Source organism: Indicator indicator, chromosome 8, assembly GCF_027791375.1.
Source record: "Indicator indicator isolate 239-I01 chromosome 8, UM_Iind_1.1, whole genome shotgun sequence".
NCBI classification, from domain to species: domain Eukaryota; kingdom Metazoa; phylum Chordata; class Aves; order Piciformes; family Indicatoridae; genus Indicator; species Indicator indicator.
Genome location: NC_072017.1, coordinates 23,657,738 through 23,683,093, shown reverse-complemented (window position 1 = coordinate 23,683,093; position 25,356 = coordinate 23,657,738). Strand labels below are relative to the sequence as shown.

The 25,356-nt window shown below is 39.1% G+C and overlaps 1 protein-coding gene across 1 annotated transcript in view; it reads left to right on the top strand.

Moving 5' to 3' along the window:
• Positions 1 to 23,708, top strand: part of TMEM131L (transmembrane 131 like) — an 80,440-nt gene extending 56,732 nt beyond the window's left edge. The window contains exons 20-36 of the mRNA XM_054383309.1: positions 1,438 to 1,510; positions 3,665 to 3,807; positions 4,414 to 4,556; positions 4,876 to 5,062; positions 6,093 to 6,278; positions 7,832 to 7,981; positions 8,548 to 9,164; positions 10,550 to 10,704; positions 11,967 to 12,091; positions 13,572 to 13,729; positions 14,641 to 14,826; positions 15,589 to 15,667; positions 16,710 to 16,795; positions 18,089 to 18,209; positions 20,907 to 20,995; positions 21,791 to 21,933; positions 23,337 to 23,708. Coding sequence (XP_054239284.1) covers positions 1,438 to 1,510; positions 3,665 to 3,807; positions 4,414 to 4,556; positions 4,876 to 5,062; positions 6,093 to 6,278; positions 7,832 to 7,981; positions 8,548 to 9,164; positions 10,550 to 10,704; positions 11,967 to 12,091; positions 13,572 to 13,729; positions 14,641 to 14,826; positions 15,589 to 15,667; positions 16,710 to 16,795; positions 18,089 to 18,209; positions 20,907 to 20,995; positions 21,791 to 21,933; positions 23,337 to 23,615 — 2,920 coding nt within the window. The 3' untranslated portion in view covers positions 23,616 to 23,708. The remainder of the gene's footprint in view (positions 1 to 1,437; positions 1,511 to 3,664; positions 3,808 to 4,413; positions 4,557 to 4,875; positions 5,063 to 6,092; positions 6,279 to 7,831; positions 7,982 to 8,547; positions 9,165 to 10,549; positions 10,705 to 11,966; positions 12,092 to 13,571; positions 13,730 to 14,640; positions 14,827 to 15,588; positions 15,668 to 16,709; positions 16,796 to 18,088; positions 18,210 to 20,906; positions 20,996 to 21,790; positions 21,934 to 23,336) is intronic.
• The last annotated feature ends 1,648 nt before the right edge of the window (positions 23,709 to 25,356 follow it).

The following is a 25,356-nucleotide window of genomic DNA, read 5'->3' as shown; positions in this document are numbered from 1 at the left end:
CAGATTTACTTAATAATTCAGAAAATAACTAAACCTTTGCTGTCAGTTTGCTGGAAAGGCTCATCCTCAGCTGTCATAGAATCATTTAGGCTGGAAAAGACCTTTTAAGACCATCCAAGTCCAACCATTTTCCTGATACTACCAACTCTAGTGCTAAACCATGTCCCTCAGCACCACATCTACAAAGTTCTTAAACACCTCCAAGGGTTGGTGACTCAACTGCTGCCCTGGCAGCCTGTTCCAGGGCTTCACAGCCCTTGCAGTGAAGAATTTGTTCCTGGTGTCCAACTTAAACCTGTCCTGGTGCAACCTGAAGTTGTTTCCTCTTGTCCTACCACTTGTCACTAAGCAGACAAGACCAACACCCACCTGGCTCCAGCCTCCTTCCAGGGACTTCTAGAGAGCCAGAACGTCTTCCCTGAGTCTCCTTTTTTCCACAATAAACAATCCCAGTTCCTTCAGCTGTTCTTCAGCAGACCTGTTCTCCAGACTCTTCACCAGCTTCATGGCCTTTCTCTGGACCCACTCCAGTACCTCAGTATCCTTTTTGGAATGAGGGCCACAAAACTGAACCTAGTATTCAAGATGTGACCTCACCTGTGCTGAGACGAGGGCGACAATCACTTCCCTGGTCCTGCTGGCTGCGCTCTTGCCGATACCTATGCATATTCTGATACAGATTTTCTGTTGCAACCATTTGCTAGCTTTGTGCTAACACCGCAGTGTTTACAAATGCATTAAGTGTGGTAATCATCTTTAAAAAGTCTTAGCCTTGAGCGACCTGGTCTAGTGGAATGTGTCCCTGCCTATGGCAGGGCAGTTGGAACTCGGTGATTTTTAAGATCCCTTCCGACCTAAACCATTCTGCGAATCTATGAATATTGGTTTTCTTATCTCTGTTTTTAATATCTTAATGCCAAATGCTTATAATTTGCTCTCAGGCAAATAATCAACTGCTCTAATTGAATTCAATTTGTCATCTAATTGAATTCAATTTGTCAAGTAGATGAAACAAAAAAGTAATTTGTCCCAAACAAATACTAAGCAGAACGAGGAATATTTAAGTAAGTGATGAGATTTGATAATGATTATTTCTCAACAGTTATGTAGGCAGAAAAAGCTTTGGGGCATTTGTATTTGTGTGGCTTAGAAATTGTGTTTCTTGATAATGATAATCTCTTGTACTGTTGTGTGCTGAAAGATCCAAGATGCCTGGCCATTTGTATGTTTTCCAAATGTGTGGAATCCACATCAAACTGATTTGTAGTGTATTCTGTTAAAGAGCAGTACCACATTTCCACTGGATTTCACATCTGCCAAAATACAATTTAAAAAGTATTCTTTACTTAAGAATAAATGCCAACATGTAAAAATAAGTCACTGTACTGCTGACAGACTAGATTTGAGGAGCTTAATTTTTTGCTTTGTTTTATTCAGGTTCGGCATAAATGTTCAAGCTATTAACTTCACAACCACTGAATTCAGGCTGCTGATTGAATGTTCACACAGGGTAAGATGGCTCATTTTGATGGGAAAAGTGGTTTGACACCCTAGAAAAAGCTTTATTTAACTACCTTGGTCTGAGTTGTTCACAAGTGCTAATTAAAGCAATTTAATAGTGTTTTATTGTTTCTTTGCAGTTCATTTTTTGGTTTTTTTTCAAAGTTTGAGTCTGTTCAGAAAACAGCTATAGGGAGGGAGCCTGTTCGATGCCTGCACGTGTGTATAAGTATTTAGGAGGCTATTGTTTGCATTCTGTGTTGGGACTTAGATATATCCCTGAGCTAACCCTCAAGTGTCAGGCTTTTGAGTTGGTAATGTCAGAAGCTAGATTATGATCTTGTTAGTAGAGGGAAATACAGGCTGCTAGTTAAAGGGAGGAGATGGCTTCACCTCAGTCTCACTGCAGCTCCTAGGTTCAGGTTGGAACATCATGGCTCTCTCTGATTCCCGTTGCCTCATTTTTAACATGTGTGTGATAACAGTTGACTGTGCTGCACCAGTGCTGAGCTGTGGTTATACCCTGAGCTATTGTCTCATGGGAGAAGTAGAGAAGATGCTGTATCAAGGGATATTGGCATATTCTGATGACCAGAATCCAGGGTACCTGGAGAATCTCTTCTTGCACTTCTAGTTTGTGCAAAAGCCTGGAAAACACGTATTTTCCTTGCTGTTTCGGCGTGCTGCAACCACATCCTTAACATCCTATGTAGATACATAGAGCACATACACTTTAAGATGGTAATGGAGGTTTAGTACCTTGTAAAAGGAAAGACTGTTTACTATGCTAATCAAAGTGGACCTTTCCTTTCTGGCACCAGTTGTAAGAATTGTTGTAAAAAAGAGGAGACAGCAGTTCATAAATCACATCCTGTAGGCATGTGCTGACAAAGAGAAGGTATTTCCACCAGTACATGGCTAGGACTAAGTTTCCACAGTCGCATATGCTGTGCACTCTCACCAAATGGAAAAACAGAGGTAGATGGTTATGTCAGTGTGTTATCTGGTTTTCATTAGAGACTTGAAGAGCTAGGGGTTACATGTATGATCAGAGAGGTATTCAGCATGTACAAGACAGATCTTGGCTTGTTAACCAAATTGCTGATGTTAATATTTACATTTTTTGGATTTGTCATAATTTTTGTAGTGATTTAATATATGTGTGTAAGGAATTGTTAGGCTCACATTTGAGGGTGTGTGTATCTTTGTCAGTAGGGAGTTTGCAAATGCCATACATGGTCGGTTTTTAATAAATATTGCTAAATGCAGATTCTGAAACTTTTTGTATATTTTTGTAAAGCAGAGTAAGAATAGAAACATTTGAAAAGGATTAGAGAAGCCTGACAACAGCCATTAATTGAAAAAAAAAAACACCCAACAATAAAAAACCCAATCAAGAGTCCATTTTGTGATGTTTAAGATTTTTTTTTTTTGATGGCTGTAGGTGTCTGATCACTCCTTCTAAGAGGAGGTCTCCAGTTCTGGAATAGGAAATTGTAGGGATATTTTTGGGTTTTTGATAGGAGAGAAAATACGGAGCAATATTAAAAAAAAAAAAAAAAAAAAGGCAAAACAAAATAACAAAAAAAAAAAAAAAAGAAAAAAAAACAAACAAAAAAAACCCACAACCACCATCCCCAAAACTCCCCCAAACAAACAAAACCCAACAAAAAACATGCCACCAAACAACGCAAATGTGTATTATTTCCAGACTCAGGGAACTTCTGGTAGTTCTGGTCTTCAATTAATATGGAAAGGCATTCACTGTAGCTTGTTTCCAGTGACTCCAATGACCAACATATTAGCCAACAGTCCCTTTCTCAAATAAACTTGCAAGTCTTACACTGGGATATAATGGTTGCCACATTTCCCTGTGCAATCAGTATACTGCCTGTTCTCATTGTGTTTCAGGATTCCTTGAATATGAAAGAGATTGTATAATCTCTTTTCCATCTGAACAAATAAAAGCTGTTTTTAAGAAGTACTACATTCCACGTAGTTTTTTATGTTGTCAGATCGAAAGTCTTCTGTATAGCAAGATAGTTACTGCACCTTGCCAAAAATAACTTACATGGTGTTAAGTAAGTAAAGTTGTAGTGCATGCTTTACTCCCAGTCTTTAAACCATGTTTGCTGTGAATAAGAAGTGCATTTTTGTTTAACAGAATTCACGTCAGGAGGATCTCATCAACAAGAAATGCAGTTCTGAGCTGCTTTGGCTAAATTTGCAGCCACTGGAAACCAGAAAAGTTGGTGTAATTTTTACACCAGTTGATTACAAAAGAGTGTCTTCCCTTATCTTAATCAGGTAAGCAAAGTTTCAGTTGTGTGAGAGTGATGTGACTCAATGTAAAAGTTGATTTCCAAGTCTTGGAGCAAAGACAAATGGCCAGAATTTGAAAGTCAGAAAACCTCCAGTTTAATAAAAATTGCTGAAAGGGTGTTTGTGCCTTATGTCTTAGGCATTAAAAAATAGTCTTTTCTTCTTGGTAAAATGCATATGAATGTACTGAGCCTATTTGCAGTTTAGAGAGCAACACATTGAGTGGTTTTGCTATTTTCAACTTAACTGCATAATGATAGGATTTAATTATCCAGTGAGTCTCATGTGCAGCCACACATTGGTTATCTCTGGAGGAAGAGATTGTTTCTGGAAGAAGCAATCATTTTCACTAGGCATTGCTGTTACCTGGTGGCAGTGGTCACAAGACTTATTCCTTCACTGTGGGAAATTCACTGGTGAATAGTTCTGGAGTAAACCTGTCTGTATTTAGGGGAAACCTATCCAGGTGCGGCCAGTGATTCTATTACTGAAACACTGTTGTCTTGGATTGGCCCCAGATAGAAAAGTCACAATTTTTCAGATTTCATTTGCATTTTAGTGGCCAAGTGATTGATTTTTATGTTTTGGCAGAAACAACTTAACTGTTCTGGACATGGTCAATGTAGAAGGCTTTGGAGCCAAAGAATTGCTTAAAGTAGGGGGAAGACTCCCTGGTGCTGGAGGATCTCTTCGATTCAAGGTGCCAGAAGCTACACTAATGGACTGCAGACGACGTGAGTAAGAAGAAACAGGTCTCTGATTTTGTGGCTGGCCATGTTACTTTGTGGTAATGGTATGGTAATGTTAAGTAAGCAGACTTGAAATATGAAAAGCTGAAGAGCTAGGTCATGAAGAGTATAGACTGCTTTCTTTAAACATTGGGGATAATTACAAATCTAGAAATGCAGTACTGCAAAACAGCCTGTATTAAAATATTGTTAACTTCTGAATTTTTATTGAAAATAAAAAAAGCAATTTATTTACAAACTTAAGAAAATAATTTTTAAGCACTGTAAAATAATTGTATGGGTTTGTTTCTTTTTTTCTTTTAAGAACTGAAAGACAGCAAGCAAATTCTGTCCATTACGAAGAACTTCAAAGTAGAGAATATTGGGCCTCTTCCTATAACAATTTCATCCATGAAAATCAATGGTTACAGTTGCCAAGGATATGGATTTGAAGTGTTAGACTGTCAGGAATTTTTCCTGGCTCAGAACGCATCACGGGAGATCAGCATTGTGTAAGCACTGACAAATTTGATAACAAATTAACTTAAGGGGAATTTTGAAATAATTAATTCCAATAACAGACACTCCAGTAGCACACCTGCACACAAAGTTTTGGTGGGCTGTGACTATAAATTTCATAAGCCTTTTCTCTTTTTAATAAGGGTAATACTAACCAATTGATAATAAAATAATATTTCTTTATAAGACTCCATTATTTTAAAAAAGCAGCATATGTGCTTTATCAGTGCATTAGGAAGTAGTAAATTAAAGAAAAAGAGTTGTCATAATAAAAGACTAAGAAATGCTTTGTTACTGCCTTGTTTTTTTCAGTTGATTGGTATTCTCTAGCTTGTTCCATAATCAAGCCTGGCCACAAATTATTCCTGTTTTCCTAACATTGCCCGCAGTCTAGGACTGATTCTTGTTAATATCTTGCTGAGTGGAAGTCATGACTTGAAAGCAGAGTTATTGTTACTGTATTCCAGTAGCTCTGGTTTCATAGCCAAGTATTACCTCTAGTGACTGGAAAGGCGAGTCATACCTCCTACTGGTACCCATGGCAGTCAAATACATTAATGGTATGGGTCAGGGAAATAAGTGGAAGAAGAGACAAATCTGATATTTTTCTTCTGTTTTCCCTATCTTTACAGCCTTATTCTAGACTTAATCTAGTACCTGGCCCTTTCTGAAGTAACACTGCCTGTATGCTTGACAACTGTGCTTTTGGTAAAGAGTATTTTGGTTAGCATGAGTTGATCATGTGCACCCCCCTGAGGAAAGGAAAATGAGTCATAGTAATGAGAGTGTTGTGATGAGTCACAGTAAAAACACGTATTTTGCTGCTTGAAGATGACCTTGAAGTCTTTATTCTTAGGTACTAATACCATGAAAGTCTAAGCAGGCAATGGTCACTTAACTGCCTTTTTCTTGGTATGATTAAATCAAAGTTACTTTGTATTTCTTGGGAAAAATGTGACCAGAAAATTACATTCAGCCCAACAATGGAAAAATAACATCAGCTCTGTCTGCTTTTCCTGACAGTTTCACTCCAGACTTTACATCTTCATGGGTAATCCGGGAGCTTACACTGGTGACTGCTGCTGATTTGGAGTTCCACTTCACACTCAATGTAACTCTTCCTCACCATCTGTTACCACTATGTGCAGATGTGGTGCCAGGACCCAGCTGGGAAGAGTCGTTCTGGAGGCTCACTGTCCTCTTTGTAAGGTAATGCTTTTTGGGTCCCTGCAGTAGTTCAAAAGAGACCCACCAGTGAAAGATCAGCAAGTGGCTTGTGTTAGATGTTTGGTGGTGACGGGCTAAATCTCTACTGCATTTGCCTCCCAGGAGTCTTGTCAGCTGACATCCCATCATAGGTTTGATGCAATAGTGCACTAGCTGGTGATGAAGCTGTCAAGCATTTCTTGGCTGCTTCTGATCAACTTCCATGTTAAGGCTTTAAAGAAAAATCATGAGGTACCTTCACGGAACACCCAGTGGACAATGCACTTGCTAGAGAACTGCTGCCTCCACAATAGAGATGCACATGTAAGATACTAGTATCTGAACATCATAAATAAAATCAAGTGGACTAGTAGGTCACCTTTAGGTATTTCTGAAAGATTAATATAATACAAATTTTATTTATAAAATTTAAGTTGATCAAGTGAGGATCTGCTTTTCCCTCTGCTTCTTTATTCCTTTTTGTTAAAAAAAAATTGTTGTTAGCTTTTGCTAGACACACTTGTGCATCTGCATCTCCATGGGCTACCTCAGAAAGATGATTTGGCTCGTGTTAGCTGACTCATTGCTTGCACATGGTAAACTGCTTTTAAGAAGACCATACCTTTGTACAACAGTTGAGTTCTGCTCCAACACATACTCTTTTTTCTTTCTTTGCTAACCTTTCACACAGTATAGGGTGAACTGAATATTGTGTTTGTCACATATGATGCTCAGTACTTTTATCACCAGCCCTGAATTCCTGCAGTACTAACAAGCAGTGAATGTGAATGTCATGGTGATACATGTAGGGGTCGGTCCATGCCTCAGATCTTGATGCTCACGGTGGTTTTGCTGCCATTGTTTTGATACTGAAAACGTAACACAGATGAAGCAACAATAATGACCTGAAAAGTCTGGAATTTCACATTCTGTTTTCCTGCTGACAAAATTTATACTGCATGATTGAGAAGGTGGTTTGTTGAACTGCAAAGACTTTTGTTCTGGTCAATTCGTATCTGGTATTACATGGTAACCCTAATAAACTAGAGAGAAAGATTTGAGGGTGCTAGGCACCTTCAGTTTTAGTTCAGAAGTATGGTGGCATTTGTAGCCCTTTTTATGGCAGCATGTCTAGGAACAGAAAGATAGAGTGTTAAATAAATATCAAAATAATGACATAACTGTCATGACTGAACAGAAGCTACTCAGAAGACCAATAAGTATTATACTATGATATACTGTCCTTGTCCTATTAACCGATCTTCAAGTATTGGCTTTTTTTAGAATGGATTTTTTTCTTTGTACGTATTTTGTTCTTTGTAAAGCTCATAGCAGAGTTATTTTATAGAGATAATAACAAGCAAGGCTTATAAAAGGGGGTAAAAAAGGGATATATCATTAAAATGTACATATTTTAAACTGTAGTTTGAGTTTTCACATCTGTCTTCTTAAACTTTACCCACAAAATACACAAAGTACACTTTGTTGAAAGCTTTTTAACTTCTTCACTGAATACTACTGGAAATTGTAGACACCAATATCTGTTTCTTTGGCAGTTTGTCCCTGCTTGGAGTGATTCTGATAGCCTTCCAGCAAGCCCAGTATATTCTAGCAGAGTTTGTGAAATCAAGACAGAGGTCAAATCCTAGTTCTTCACCGCAGCAGAACAGCAACTCCGTTGATGTAATCAGCTCTGATTCATACAAGTAAAAATATTTCTTTCTTTCTTTCTTAAAAATTGCCTTTTATTTTACCCTGTTTATTGTGGAGTGATGCTTTCTACTTTGCATTTCTATCTATTTGTTTTTCAATTTTACTGTGGGCTGTTTTAGAGATGAGAGCATTCCAAGCAACCTCTTTCAGAGAGCTTTCCGTGTTGTGGTGTATATTCATCTCCACAAAAGTGAAAGGGAAAAACTTGAGGGTTTACTAATCATGTGTGTTGTCAGCAGTATGTAAGGTAAAAATTGTCATGGAAGTAAAGGAAACACCATGAGCAGCAACCATGGACAGGATGGTAAAATACATGAATGTCCTCGTATCTGACCCTTCTAGGTTGTCGGTTAGGTTCTTAATCACTGATGCATATAAGTGCGTTTGAAGCACATACTTAAGAATTTTGCTTAATTCCCACTAGAATCAGAATATTCTTGGCTGCTATCATGCAGTTTCATGGCTTGTGAATATGCCTCCCTTTCTTTTCTTACAAAATATCTCATAAAACAGTGCATGATAGCTTCATAGATAAATCTCAATTTATTTTTCTTTCCAGGGGAAGTTGCAAGACATTTATGGATTCATACAGTTCCTCAGACAAAGGTAAAGGGAAGGGCTTCCTGTCTGTAGGCACCACTTCTAGCCGAAGTCAGAATGCAGCTAAGAGAAGTCCTGCGACCTACAGCCACTCTCAGAAGAAACACAAATGTTCAGTTTACTACAGTAAGCAGAAACCAAACACAGCAGCTAGCAGTGCCATTGCAGCTACTGATGAGAAACAAAATCAAATTGCAGAGAACCAAATCTCAGCACCAAAAGAGGACATTTGCACTGATGTTGTCAGTGAGAACTGGGTAACTCTAAAATATGCAAATGGCATAAATGTTAACAAGAATTTAACTCTTCCAGAAGACTTTCTGGGTAAAGATGAAAGTGCACTGAAAAATACAGTTCTCATTAAAAATACTTCTTCAGAATGTGGTCTGAAGGAAGATCTTCAAACATGTATGTTTCCTAAGGAAACTAATCTTAAAAGTTCAGAAAATCTAGTTGAGCTCAAAGAACAGGAGTTCTGTCCTGTGAAGATATCCAAGAAGCTACCCGAAAGTCACTTGTCCAGAAATTCACCTCAGCAACAGCCGGAACTGCAAGAAATTTCTAGAAAACCTAGTGGTAATTTTTTTCTTTAATTATTTTGTTTCCTCTAGTTTCTGTCAGCTGAAATGACTGGGTGAAATCTTCTGCTCAGTTCAGTGTGATCAGGATTTTGGTTTTTGTGTGAGACAAGGAGGTGTGGTATTTCTTGTGCATTCACTGTTATTTATCTGTTCACACTGCTAAGGAAACAGCTTGCATTAAAAGTTGTTTCATAAATCATAAATTTGCTTTTGTTTACAGAGCTAAAGCTTGTGCTGTAGTATTTTCATGGTTGAAATAATTGATGCCACAGATCTGCTTGTAAGAAACAAATTATTGCTGGCAAATATTTAGAAATATCCCAGTTAGAATTTTTTCAAGCACAGTGAGTATCTGGTGCCTGATTTTTCATCACCAAACAAAAGTTTTTAGTACTGGGTATTCAGAACTCCTTTGATAAAACCACTTAAAATAACAGAAGCTGGCATAGGAGTGTTGTGAAACTATATTTTGTAGGAATCAGCAGATCAAGATTTCTCTTAACTGTATAGATCTATTTTTTACTTTGTTTTTGTGGGGTTTTTGGTGGCGGGTTTTTGTTGTTGTTGTTCTTGTTGTGTGGGGTTTTATGGGTTTTGTTTGGGTTTGTGGAACCTCTCTGGAAAATCTTGCCTCTTGTCTTCACAACTCAAAATCTTAAGAATAGCTGGAGGGCATATGCTCTGGAGAGTTGGCTCTACTTAGGTACTTGGCAAAGTAGTTGTACGCTGAGTACTTTGTTTTTCCCGTAGTTATGTCAGAGTTCTATTGAGTGAACCATCACAGAGGGACTTCAGACTGTACTGGTATGTGTAGTTGTTACCCTGGGCCCGTTGCTTCCTGTAGTGTTATCTGTGAGATCAGTGAGCTGTCTGATGTGGAAGCAGGATAATTTCACTCATACTTACAGAGTACTTGGACGTTATTCATGTGCTCCTAAACTGCATTGTTGGTTGTTCTTTGTTTTGAATTAGGAAATTAAATTGGAGGGCAGGGGGGTAGGATCAGTAATTACATCTGAACTCTGTCTATGGGGCACAGGAAAGTAACTGAGTACAGGCTGTGGAAATCATTTTTATGCATGCAATACCTTCAGGATCTGAGATATTCACATGTTTGTATGCCAGAGTGCAACAGAGCTAGGAGTGGTGTGCCTGCAAGCATGAGTCAATGAAGAACTACTTTTTGCAGCTGCTGTGAGAATTTGTATACAGCATTAGCTTTTGGTTTTGGTATTTTCAGCATTAATGGCCTAGAGATTAGTCTCCCTGTGTTTAGTAAAGCACTACAAGTCTGTTATTGAAGAAAGGTAGAAACTAATATGGTTAATATTGGGAATTGATTCTCTTCCCAAGCAAACTGATGTTGCCTTTTAATTGTAGGGAATAGCCAGCAAGTGCCTCTCAGGAATGAAACGGAAAACTGTGAGTCTCTAAAAAAGCAGATCAACCTCAAGCCTTCCACAGAGAAAAAAATCAGTAAGGGACCCAAGGAAGAGACTCCATGCTGTACAAAGGAGGAGATTACTACTTCTGAGGTTTGTATTGTAATCTCTCTGCTTTTCAAATCTAAAGTTATGTTTTTGTTGTTTGTACGCATATAGATACGTACATCTTCGTAGAGGCTATTATGTATAGCCATAGATACGATCAGTGTAAATCTGCTAAATGAGGAAGTGTGCACTTGTGCAGTCCCACATCCACTGCATATTATTGCTGCTTTATAGAATGTTGGACAGTTTGGGTAAAAATTAAAACAGCCCTTGTATTGTGATATTGGCTGTATCACAATCAGAGATACTCTTCATTATTTGTCAGCTGGCACAAGCATACTGGAATCTAATGCCAGCTGTCAGCCACAGTAATGATGTGAGAACATACTTTGGGGATGGGGAGGGGGTGTCCTAGATGAGCCATATCAGTTTTCATTTGCAGACCTGACCTCCAAATAGAGGGCTTTGCATCATAAATTTGCATTTGATAGTACAGTGGGCAGAACAGTTTGGAAGCTGCTGAGAAGGATTATTCTTCATTCCTGGTTTCTGAACACAGTAAACACAGAGCTGTACCTTTGTTGCAGACAGCATAAAACACTTGAAGAACTTCATCTGGTCATTAGTAAGACCAAGAATTTGAATTAGGTTTGTTTCCTGTGTATCTGATGGGGGAATCCCATGGCAAAAAGGTGTAAGAAGGAATTGCTTACCATGCTTGAGGAATATGTATCAGAAAAGGCAGCCAGTCTTTTTTAGGAAGTGTTGTTACAAACTTCTTTTCATGTGTGGCTGATGGTGCTCAGTTTGCTAATATTTGTTGGTTAGCTTACCCCATCATTTCCTCAGTTGTAATTCAAATGAATGCCTCCCTCCAGCTGCTGAGGAAAAGGAGGATTTATGGTTGCTGAACTTGCACACAAACTGATCATAAATCTGGCAGATGTTTTTTTTGGGTTTAGCACATTGGGAATTTTAATGACTGCTTTCATTTTTCTCCCCCTATTTTTTTAATTTCCCTCGAAGTCAGAGTTAGATGCTGTGAGGGGGAAAATGCTAACACTGGGAATTCAAAAATTGCTTTCTCATCAGCAGTTGATGTCTTGAAGGACAGAGGCTTGGAAACCTGGTCAAATTGATGGTGTTGGAAAGAGGGTGTGCTGTAGAAAAGCACTAAATAATTTAGTAACTATGCATTTGGGTCAGGTTTTTTTTGTCCAGAGAAATGTAGCTAGAAGAATCCAGTGGAGTTCATTTACTTAATTTTATAATGTATGTATTGTCTCAACTTGTGTTTTTATCTTTAGCAAGAAGATGCATATAGGAAGAAGAGGCCTCAGGAGAAGAAGGAAGGAAATTTACCAAATATGAATTGGAATAGAAATAGAACATCTAGAAAAAACAAGAAGAAGAATGTTAATATATCTACAAGGTAGGTATTGTCTCACCAAATTGTGAAGAAATCCAGAGGTGTTGTAATGTTTCTGCAGGTTTTGGATGTACGTAAGGCAGGATTGCTTTATCTAAAACACTTTAATCCTGGCCCGAACCTTTATTTTTAAGAATATGCAGTACCAAGTATCACCATTACCAAAAAAAAAGTAAAATTTTCCATTTGTAAATCTGCATGTACGCAGACTCATCCCATTCCGCACTGAAGTGGTTGCTCTCAGTTGTAGTCTGAAATTTGCCATCTCTGAAGTTCGGATATTGAGCTTCCTTTCCATTCTATGGATAAAATCCATGGTGTATCCTCTTCAATGGAAAAAGGAAAACAACATTGTTGAAGTGGTTCCTTCTTCAGGAGAATCATCTACTACATTGAGTAACGGAGGGAATGTTGTCTTGTAGTAGTTTTGGAAGAGAAAAAGAAATATGTAGGCAGTAGTTTGCATTTTTTCTATAATGATTAAAAAGCTGATAGCATCACTAGGCTCAAAAGAATATTGAAAACACCTTGAAACACCCTTTTTTTTTTTTTTTTTTTTGGGCTTCCCACCCTGAGGCTGGCTTAAATGCAGTTCTGAAGTCAGCTGTGAACTACTTATGTATTTTAAATGTAGATTGTTTGGACGGTTATTTAAAAATACCAGTTAGAAAGGCTTGTGAAGAGAAAATCCTCCTCCTTCCCCTCCCCTTAGCCCTTGGACTTAAGGTCATGATCCTACAAAGCCTTCTCAGACTAAATTTTTATTGTGAGTAGTCCTCTTGAGGTCAGTGGACTTAAACAAGGAGATTGTAAATCTGAAAGGGCTGTTACAACTTTGTTATGTGGGAAGTCGGCATGTGCGCAAATCTTTGTATGCACATCTTTGTAGGTAGCGAGAAATGGAAGCAAAGTACTGAATTTTGGTGTCTCTTTCTTGAACTGCTTCAGCCATTGCTACTTTATGACTTGAGATGTAACCATTTCCTTCCTATAGAAACTTGACACCTGGATTTTGTTAATTTCCTGTTAATACTCTGTGACTAAAATATTGGATCCAGATAGTTCAGTTTTAGTAGCAAAAACCTAAGGTCACTTCAGATGATGGTTTCATTCTATTTATAATGATGCCAGTGAAATAGACATAAGGCACATTTTTCTATGTATGTACATCTTCATACAGTGCTAAACTGTGCTTATCACTGTAATATATGATTTCCTTCTGCAAGTGTGTTAGAGAATGGAGTTGAACATACACACTTTGTTTTGCTTCTCCACCTGAGCAGCAGTAGGCTCTGTGGTGGGATGGTGCATTTTGGGACAGGTTTTTCAGTTTTCTGTTTAGGGAATGAGACCCCTAAACATATTCTCTGACCCTGCATCTTGCCTCAATAGTTGTGTGAGTTCAAGCGTTCAGTGCCTGAAAAGGGAAAAGGCAGCTGAAATGTAAACTGCAAACTTGTTTCTCTGGGTATGGTTGTACTAGGGTCCCTGAGCAGAGTGAGCTGAAGCATATGTGCAGTGAATTTGAAAGGCCGGATCTAAGAGTGAATATTGGAATAAGAGCCTGGTGTCCTCAGGTTAATGGGGAAAACTGTAAAGCAGACCAAAAAGCTGGGAGCTTGTCCATACAGGGAGAAACAGGTATGCAATCTTCATTATTTTAATTGGGGGAAGAAGTGTAACCTGCCTTTTGTGACAGCAGAACTGTATTCCTTCCTTGAGAGACTTGTGCTTCTCTCCCTCTCAAACCATGACAGGACTGGCATGATGCAGTGCCTGAAATAATACCTGCTCACTTCTGAGGATTTCTGTGTGCTTTCTCTATGGGGTTGGTTGGTGATACAAATCAGCAGATGAAATCAGTCTGAGGCCATAACACATCAGTCCTGAGTGAAGGACTGGCAGTTTGCTTGTAGGTTCCAACTAAAGCTGCTACTAGCTGAAGCAGAGTACTGCAAAGGCCTCCATTAGAATAGACAGGTCATTTTTTTAGAAACACCACTAGCTTGGGTTCCTGCTTCTTGCTTTTTCATCAGGTTTTTAATCAGCTCCCTTTCCCTGGCTTTTGGGAAGAGAAGGGTTGAAGAAGGTATTAGTGTTTATTTTCCTTTGCCTTCTGACAAGATAGTAAGAATGGAGAATGTAGCACTTGGCAGTTCATTACTTGCACCATTTGTAACTTGATTTTAATATGCCTGTTCCTACAGCCAGGATATGTTTCCTGTTTGAAGTATTGACTGTGTATTTTGAAGAACAGAATGGGCTTCCTATTTCAGACTACTGCCTCAGACTGCACTGTATTCATTGTACTCACTTGCATTCATTGTACTGGGGATATCATGTAGGTCATAAGCTCCTCATAGTGGGGGCTGGTGTGTTCTTGAGGCTATCAGTAAATACTATTTTCTGACCAGTCATCAGTAGATTCAGAGAATCCATGTACATTCATGTTTCAGTTGACTTTTCACTGAATCTTCAGCTGAAAAACTTACTTAGATGTTTTGTGTTGGGTGTTTTGTTGTTCTTTATTACTGTTTTTTCAACATCATTAGAAAGCTTTTATCAGCGGTCCAAAAAGAAGTGTTTGGAGAAGTTTTGTTCTGATTCAAGCTCAGATTGTGGAAGTTCATCAGGAAGTGTTCGTGCCAGTCGTGGGAGCTGGGGAAGCTGGAGCAGTACCAGCAGTTCAGATGGAGATAAAAAGCCCATGATTACTGCCAGGCATTTTCTTCCATCCAGTAAGTTCTGCAACTATCACCTCTGCACCGTAGTGGGCAGAGTTTCAGCCTTTTTCTGAATAGAAAGGGCTACCATGGCATGGGGCACATAACTTGGCTGCTGTAGGGCACCTCTCAGAAACACAAGGACATATTTAAATGACTTGGTACTTGGGTAAAACAACAACCACCAACTCACAGGTTTTTTTTGAATGGAGATGAGCTGTCAGGCTACAGAGAAAGTGTCAGGCTCCTCACTGAGGAAGCTGCACAATTAGTTTTCATGGAAAGATGAAAGAATGGAAAGTCACTAGTGAAAGCAATTTCTGCTTTTGAATTTATGTAACATCACATTATTCTCATTAAAATGTAATAGCTATTTAATAAATCCACAAATGAGGAATGTGTGAGAGCAGCTCAGATCTGAGGATACTGGACTTGGGATAGCTAGTGTGTGATGTATCTGAACCTTCAATCTAATAGATAATGAATTGCATGTACATGACTTTTCTGTTTGTTCAAATTGTAATACCTCTTAACAAAAAAAGTCATTTCAAATTCAGAATTAATTTGAAAGTAGTGAGGAGCCTCTCCATGAAGAGTGTAGTAAGCACTTTTAAGTCATAAAATACATTTAAGACCATGTAGACTTAGATGGCACCCTTTGAAGTGATATTCCAGTCTGAGAAAAAACACCACTGATGAATCTATTTGTGTGTATGCATATTCTGTGCAAACTTTTTTTTAGGATCTTTTGATTTTCACAGTCATTCTTTTCTTTAGGAGAGAATATTTCACAAAATGATTTTCCATCTGAAACTCCTATCACTTTAAATCTGTCTCATAACATCTGCAATACCAGGTAAACTTTTTGAATCTACGCCTGTAAGGCATTAAAGGAACAACACCAACCTCAGTTTGATACATTATGCCTATCCGTTGTCTTGTTTATGCTCATCTAATTGTACTTACTCATTGGAAGAAGACTCTTTTTCAGTACAAGAAAAGATATATGCAAAATGGATTGTACTGGGGAAATACGACAAACAATTCCAAATTTAAGATAAAATTGGAAGAAAAAAAGAAATTGTTGTTCCCTTCTCGTTTTTTACAGATCTGTTACAGTGTGGTAACTTACATTTCCATTATGACCTAGTTATAATAAAGTAATAATGGTTTAAAAAAAGTGTGGAAGTGAGACTTGCAAGTTGATGTTGTTCTTTTAATCTCCTAGTATATACAGCACTAAAAATTGATTCCCCCTTCCCCACATTTCTTTTCTACCTCTTTACTATAGTAGAGATAGTATCTCGAAATTCTATTGCTACCAGTCCTCATTTCACTTCTCATTCTTGACTTTCTGTTTTCACTAGCAGAAGTAATTTAATCCTTTTCCTGTGGGATTCTGGTGCTTGAAAATGTTCCCTTTACATTCATTTTGACTATTTTATTTGATGGAATTCAATGAGTATGAAATGTTCATGTGTGCCTATGTGTCTTTATGCACATAAAAAGCAAACCTGCCTGAAAGTTGTTGGGAACATTGAAACATTATAAGAAACCCTGCTCATCTTCATGGACCGTTGCTTCTTTTCCAGTTTTAGAGAAGAGCTGTTGAATGAATCTGCAATGGGTTGATACTTTAATAATAGAAATGGGGCAGTTAAAGATGTATTAATTTGAATAATTTTGCATGTAGTTGGCTTTTAATTGGAAAAGAAAAACTTTAAGAAATTGAAGTGGTTAATTCAAAATAAAAAAATTCAAGAAAAGAGTGGGAAAGGAGTAGCAATTGTGGTATTCACTAGAATGTTTTTACATCTCTGTATGTGTCCTTTGCATACTTTTGATTATGAAACATAGAAGTGTCTAAACTTAAGAAATGAAATTTTCTTTTCATTCAGCAGAGACATGAACAGTGTCCCCCAATATCCTGAAACGTTATGTCCCAATTTCACTGACATAGCCGCAGATCCTGACAAAAGTAAAGGTCAGTTGCATTATTAATAGCTGAATCTTTTTTTACAGACTGTATCAGGCAGTTTCAATAATGTGGTTAATAATGCTTTTATACACCAGATTTATAGGCACGGTGTTACTAGAACTTGATTCACTTCTAAAGTTAACAAAATGAAAACTTACCACCTTCTGTGTGAAGACAGCATCTAACTTTTAACTCACATTTTAGATACCCTTTGTTTTTTCCTCCTCTTACTTTGCTCAGATTTATGTCCAAAAGTAATGTGGTTGGGAGATCAAGAGCACAGGTTGTTGTGTTAAAATGAAGCTTGGCATCAAATCAGCTATGACCATTTTTCTTTCTAAATTTCCAGTCAGGACTTTCTCTCTTTGAAAGCAATACTGAATGAGGTTGTGTTGGACTATTAAAAATCCTCAATTTTCATTGTTTACATCTCAAAGGGAAGTAACACTAATTTGTTGAGTGGGATTCATAAAAGGAACAGGCTACATAGTGAGGTGTAGTTTGAAAGCTGGTTAGGACCCATGGCTGAGCTGCCCCCCCGCCATGGCTCTCCCTTCTGCTCCAGGCTTAACCTGTGTCTGGTAGGAGCCAAACGCTGATTAAACGTCTTCCGTGGTAGCAATATTCATAATGTCTCTCGTGTAAAATAATGGAATAGAGCTAACTTTGCAACCATTGTCTCTGCTAATTTGGAATTTTCCAGCTGCCTGTTCTCACAGTTAATAGGAACCCAAGTGTCTGTAGGCAGTCCAGGGCACTCAGTCCATAGATAGCAGCACAATGAATATATGCCCTATGGGCTAAATACAGCCCTAACAAGTTGATCTATTGCTTGGTCATGAGAGGCTCTTGTCTGTTAAAACCACAGTCCAGTTCCTGCTGCATTTTTGCATTTGACCTTCAGAAATGGTTTCTGACTGATGGGGTGGGGGTGAGCTGGAGGCTAGTGGGAATCCACCTTCCTGCTGTCTGTCTTGCTGTGAGGAACAGTGCAGCCTTGATGCTGGTGGCTGATGACTTGAAGATTCTTTGTAAGGATTCCTTGCCCTGTTTTGTTGGATTTCAGATTCTTGGTGAAGACTTCTTATATATATATTTTTTTTTTACCAGTAGAGATTTTGAGGTTTGTTTAAAGATTGACATTCATCACAATAAAATAGATTGGTTAGTAATTCTGGATTTTTCTGTCTATCATGCAGTCTGTCTTGTAGATATGAGAATAAAGTGTCACTGTGATATTCAGAGTTTGTGGAGTCTTCCCCCTGTTGTTCTGTATTTCATTTCCTTTTCCCTTTTTAGGTCTTTACCCAACAGGAGACTTGTGGCCTGCCCAGCCAGTTTGCCTGACAAACAGTTTAAACTACAATGTTGAGAATAATATACCGTGCATGATCCAAGAAACCCCCTCTGTCCACAACAGGCAAGTTATGTTTTATGTAAACAGTATGGGTAACACTTTTTTAAAGTTTTTGTGGTGCAGAGAACTGTACTTGAGCTCGTTTTATAATACTTGTAAGGCAGGCGATACTTAAACATTATTACTGTCACTTGAATCTTAGTTGTAGTTGTTTATCCTCTTTCATTAGTACATCAAGATTAAGTTTGCTATGACAAAATCACTAGTGTTCCTGATCATATCTATATATTCCAGAGTGCCTTTCAAATTTCATTAAGTGCTTTGGGAAAGCTCTTGTTTTCTTCCCCTTTTGCATGGCCAGGCGGAGCACCTGACTCTAAGGTTTATTGTTCTCTTGATAAATATTTAGGTTCTGTGTATCCTGGGGTGTGCTACACAGTGTGTGCTCATGTTCAATGGCATAAACAGACATTGTTTAATAAAGGCAAGTAGTCCAGTTTGAAGGTGGTGTAAAAGTACAAATGGATTTCACTTTTTCAAACTCTGTGTAGATTTGGGTTGATCTTGCTGTAGTGTGAACTTGAGTAATTCTTATTCTTCAGATTCTCCACAATGCAAATTTTACTAATAAAAGACAGACTACAAACTAGTGAGAAGAAATACTCTGCCATCACATGGCAATGAAATACCACCAGTTCTTCAGGTCATATGCTGTCATCTGAAATGAGTGGTAACACAGAAACCCTCAAGTGATGGTCTTGTGACCCAAACCAGTCTGCTAAACTCAGTTCTAACTGTTGTCAACAGACTGCAGTCCTAATGATTGGCAGCAATGACCAATGGTCAGTCAGACTCTCAAGGTGTCTGTCATGGTGATTTGTGGCAGAGTGTGTTATGCTACTTTGCTTTCATACAGCTATCTCAATGGGGACTTTATATGCAAAATTATGTTTAATTATTTATTCAGATATGGTAGTGATTACATAACTTCTTGCCTGAATAGTAAAACTGAACTAGCACAACATGAAATCCTCTTATATGCCTACCTTGCCCAGATTACTTGTACTTCTTCAGGCTCACTGCATAGCAGGACTCGTTTGACTTCGGACATATCTCTTAAGAATTACTTTTCAGTAGTCTTCTTGAAATTCTGAAATAATTTTAATCAAAACACGTATAATCCCTACAAATTAATGTGTAGTTTAACAAACATAATGGTTTAACAAGACTTCAACACATACGGTTGAAAAGTAGCAAACCACATTTTAATTGCTGTTCTTAAGCATTCAAATGCTTGAGGAATGCAGAACCACAGAATGTTAAGGGTTGGAAGGGACCTTAAAAGATTATCCAGTCCACCCACCCCAGCCAGAGCAGGATAACCTAGAGCAGGTCACACTGGAATGTGTCTAGATGGATTTTGAAAGTCTCCAGAGGGGAGACTTCACAACCTCTCTGGGCAGTCTGTTCCAGTGCTCTGTCATGCTGACAGTAGAAGAAGTTTTTCCTGATGTTTCAGTGGAACCGCCTGAGCTCCGGCTTGCACCCCTTGTCCTGTCCTTGTACATCACTGAGAAGAGCTCTGTCCTCCCAGGAATCACCCTTCATATATTTGTAAACATGCATGAGGTCATCTCTCAGTCTCCTCCAAGCTAAAGAGCCCCAGCTCCATCAGCCTTTCGTCATAAGGAAGATGTTCCACTCCCTTCATCATTTTTGTGGCTTTCTGTTGGACTCTTTGAAGCAGTTCCCTGGGGTCCTTCTTGAACTCTGGGGCCCAGAACTGGACACAATATTTGAGATGTAACTTCACCAGGGCAGAGTAGAGCAGGTGGAGAAACCTCTCTCAACCGACTAACCATACCCTTTCTAGTACATCCCAGGATGTCATTGGCCTTCTTGGCCACAAGGGCATATTGATGGCTCGTGGGCATCTTTCTGTCCACCAGGACTCCCAGGTCCCTTTCCCCAGAGCTGCTCTCCAATAGATCAGCCCCCAGTCTATACTGATACATGGGGTTGTTCTTTCCCAGGTGCAAGACTCTACACTTGTCATTTTTGTATTTCATCAAATTTCTCCCTACCCAACTCTCCAGCCTGTCTAGGTGCTGCTGAACAGCAGCACAGCCTTCAGATGTGTCAGCCACTCACCCAGTTTTTTGTCATCAGCAAACTTGCTGACAGTGCGTTCTGTGCCCTCATCCAGGTTGTTGATGAATATATTGAATAGTACTAGTCCCAGTACTGATCCATGAAGGGGACCCTATTAGATACAGGCCTCCAACTAGACTCTGTCCCATTAACCACAACTCTGACTTCTTTCCTTCAACCAGTTCACAATCCACCTCACTACCCGATCATCCACACCACACTTCCTCGGTTTAGCTGCCAGGATGCTGCGTGAGATGGTGTCAGATGCTTTCCTGAGATCAAGATAAACCACATCCACTGCACTGCCATCATTTATCCTTCTATTTCAAATCACACACTACCCAGTTATGTGTTTCAGGACTCTGGTAGCTGTCGTTACAAGTTGTTCATCCTGCCAAAGGAGAACAAAAAAATCTCAGTGAAGTTGTAGGTGTGATTATGTAGTGGCACAGAGTAGATACTGGCAGAACTGGCAAGCAGAATGTGAAAAGCCTCATCATCAGCTACATTTTTTCATTCAACAGCTTTACATGAAATATTTTTTTACAATTATTTTCAGAAGTTCTGTGAGTTATTTCTGACAGCAGCCTTTTCTTTTTCATGGGACAGCTTCATTGACTGGAATGCAGCTTGTGACAGCCAGTTTTCCAACATGTATTGTCCAGTAGAGATGAATGAATATGGTGCTTTCTCAGAAGGTAGGACGAAATAAAATTTATGAATTCTCACTGAGCATGTTTTTTTCTCTTACCTTTTGTAGAACAAAAGGCTGAGCTTGTCTGTAAACATCTGGACATTCATTGCTTAAGTGGACTTTACAGTTTCCAGCTGACTGGGTACTCTGTAGTAATAAACAATGTCTGCATGTGGTGGATGCGAAGACTAATCTTCATATGGAGTTATTAAACTTGAAATGCCAGTACACAGGACTCTGAGAGGGAGTAGAAATGCTCGTGACCGCAGTATTACACAAATCTTTTTGCACAATTTTCTTTGTTTCCCTTCTGGCAGACTTCTGCCTTCCAGTGTGTGAAACAGAATGCCTCTTGTGACCAATTACCTTTCCAGGCTAGAGTTTCTTGGCTCAGAAAGCACATTGGCAGCAACCTAGAATTCTTTAGCATTACCTAAGCAATAATTAAAGGTCAGGCTACAGTATCACAGGCAGCACAGTGATCCCTCGGGTGCTTAGAGCTGAGGTATGTTGGCAGTGAAGCCTGGGCAGGCTCTGCCATGCACGTTCTGTGGCTAATAAAGACTGGTTTCCAGTAGAGAGATTGCCAGCTCTTTATGCTGTCCTCCTGATAGCTATTTGTTAGTGAGTCCCTGGTACATACTGGGAGTCTTGTGAACAGAAGTTTTTATGCTTTGCTGCCTGAAGTCACTGAAGGCTTAGGTCCAGCCTGGCTCACCCTGAGAAGATTCAATGCTCATGTTAGTAGTGTTTATGTTGCAAAAGCCTTATTTTGTCTTCCTGGTTTTATCAACTGCAGAAAACATGAACTACCCCAGTGGTTTCCCAGGTACTGCAGCAGTACAGAATACAGCCTTCATTGACCAGAACTGTCCCTCCACCTGGAATGCACCTCCCAACATGCCACCTACCTGGGAGCCTGCCAGTTATGTCAACTCCACTGTGAGTATTGTCACTGGGGGCCACTGCCTTTGTGTGCCTCTTCAAAGCCTTCCCAGTGCATCCCTGTCTTTCCCCTACCTGTTGCTCTGGATTAGTTCTTCACAAATCCTTTAAGTAACCTGATGTACATGTTTGATGCTGACATTGGTGGCCTGGCTTTTTCCCAGCTGCTGATCAAGGTTGTTACTGGACCTTGTCTGGGAAATTTTAAAACAGATCCTTTTGCCTGAAAATTGACGAAAATAATCTCACATATGGAAAACCATTTTGGAGTTACATAGTCTACTGAGACTTTCTTATCAAAATCAACCTTTTCAGATGAGGGTGAAACACAAAAAGTGCTAATAGCAAAACCCCAAAAGATTGAGAAATTGTAGCTCTTAATGGACAGCTGCTCTCAGTGTCTTGGACTGGCCTTTTTTCCTAGGAAATCCAAGTGAGTTAAGCTGGATTTGTGCAGATTTCTCAGTGCCAACTTGACCTGCTACACTCCAGACTAGCTGTGTTTATGTCTCCCCATAGTGCAGTGTAGTGACTTCAGTTCAGGGTGCTTTTTAATTGTAACCACTATCTCTTCTGTTCATAGTTCAAAATCTTTTACTTTAGAATTTATCTTTTTCTTTATTGACAGTAGGTTTATTTAGAAAAAACCTAACCAAATAAAGCAAGAAATATTTCCAAGTACAAAAGTGAAAATTCTGCTGTGTTAAAAATTAGCAAAACTGGTAGAAGACTGTTTGCTAAAATAAGTGTGGCTTTATTTCACATTTTATTCAGGAATGCCAGGAAACACAGAAGGCAGAGATTGCAAACTACATTAGATAATTCAGTTAATTTCCCTGGCGAGCTTTACCCCACAACACATGTCAGTGTTTTATTCACTTTTTAAAAGTCTCAAGACTTCCATGACCTTCTCCAAGAGACTTGCTCACAGACTAACACATCTTGCCCTCCAGGAGGTTCTTTATAAGCTTTCGAAGCTTTCTAACTAAATTCCCTAGCTCCCAATTTCAGTACTGACATGTACTGAAAGTAGTGAAAAAAAGTGACTTTTTTGTAATTTCTTAGGTGTCCTTCTGTTTTAATTTTCTCTCTGGTGCATGTGTCTTCCATTTCCACCTCAAGAGCCTGATTAGATCTGGATATTGTGTTCCTGCCACAGTAACATCGATGCCATGCAGGAAGGAGCTTGTATGGCTTCATTTATCGAAGTGCCTTTGCACATAGACTCTTAAGGTTGCTGTTATATTTTCAGCCACCATATTCCTTTGTTAGCTTGTGTGTAGTTTTCTACTGATGTGTTTGTCCTCTGCATAACTGCTGTTTAGTATTATATCTCCACGTTTTCTGTGGCAAATGGTCCGTTTTGCAGTTTCTCATGCTGATTTTGTCTTGCCCTGCAGCCCTACCTCTCAAGCACCCGAAGCTTGTCTCCAATGTCTGGACTTTTTGGTTCCATCTGGGCACCTCAGAGTGATGTTTATGAAAGCTGCTGTCCCATCAGTGCCACAACACAACACTCGACTCATGTGGAGAACCAGGCAGTTATGTGTAAGCAGGAATACTATCCGAGGTTTAACCCCTTCCGTGCCTACATGAACTTGGACATATGGACTACAGCAGCCAATCGAAATGCAAATTTCCCACTTTCGAGGGACTCGGGTTACTGTGGAAATGTGTGAAAGGAATTTGATTTAAAAATGTGAATAAAGATGCTTGCAATTTTGATTACTAGAGTAAGCTGGTTGTTGAATAGATGACAATGTTGGTGGATATTTTGGCACTTTTATATTGAAAATAAATTTTTTTTACTGAAGTCTGAGCATTCACTGCTTTTAAAAAGCAAAGTATATTAGGACACTTATTGTCAGGCGAAGGCTGTAAATTTAAAAAATTTAAAACCCCCCCTCTGTTTTTTTTGGGGTTTTTTTGAGTGTAAGGACAGTATTAGGTTCTTAAAAGCATCCATGAACCTGTACTGTGTGTTGCTTATGAAGTTTACATTCTGTGATATAAACTAGGAGTGTTGTACCATTTTTGTAGGTACACACTTACACCTGTAAGCAGGCACATCTTGTCATGGGTGAGTGGAGTCTACCTCAAAAGAGAGAAGCAGCAATAAGTTTTATTGAGGTAGATGATCTGTCAGTGTTCAGTAAGTTCAATGGAGTTCAGCATACAAAGGAAAATTGAGTTAGAATCAAATTAGGATATTTCATGCACAGGCTGGAGATGCAGAGGGTAATGAAGACACTGCCATTGAGTCACAATGTTCAGAGTGGATCCCCTTGCTTTGTAAACTGATGGCACTTAGGTGCAGCCGGGTCCAGTCTTAGTGTCAGACTTGGACAAATTTGTGTCTAATGGAATTATTTATATTAACTTTATAAAAATTAATATCAAATAGGTACATGGGTTAGTAATGTCTCCTTAGTATTAATTCAGCATGCTACCAGTCACTTAGCGAGGGTCTGTTATGAGTAAGGGATCTCTCTACCTTGGGCAAGGGACCATCTCTTAGTCTCAGGTAAGGGATCTCAAGCCTTGAGGAGTGTGCCTGCTCAAGCAGAGAGTCACCTGCTGTGCAGTCCAGCTGTGCAATTTAGGGAGAGCTCAAATTGGGTACATCCTAGTGGCAATATTTATGAAGTTAAGTAGTTGGCTGCTGGTCAGTAGTATAGACAAGATATAGTATAGACATGTCTTTATTTCAGCTCTGGTTTCTTGTTCTTTATTTTGGGCTTTGAAACCACTTTCTGAAATATTTTTCCAAGGCACTTTCACTTCTTTGTATGTGAGCCAGGAGCTTTCCAGCTCTCAGGTTCACCACAGGGCATGAGGCCTGTTGCTCTTCAGTTACTGAACCAAATTACAGCTAGTGGTCCAGCGTACCCATCACACATCTGTGCCAAACATTAATATGGGACCTACCTATTGATGCCAGTCAGAGATTTTTCCAAGTGGTGCCACTTCTTCTGCTGACATAGTCATTTGTGATTGTAAACTTCTGGCAATAGAAAAAAGGCTGAATGAATTGTGGTTTGTTTATCTGGCTTTAAAATGCAAGCTATCACTTGGACAATGCTATGCTTGTGCAGTGTGGGTGAGTGAGCATTTATTTCAGGAGCTTCTCTTGTGAGTGTCTCCTGACGTTTTGTGTTTATATTTTTAGCCTTCATGTTGCAATAACAGTTTCAGTGCATTTTTAAGTGCTGCTGTTTAAAATGCCAGAGCTTGAACTGGAAAAAAATATTTTTTTTGAGAGTAGAGTACACACCAATCTCCAAAACAGAATAGCTTTGTGTTAGATTGCATTATGAGACTGAATTTTTGGAGTGGGAAAGGCTGCCAGCTATGTCAGAGTTGAATCCATTGTGCAAGCTGTCTCTGCTGACCAACCCTGTGGAGCATTTTCTTCTGGCA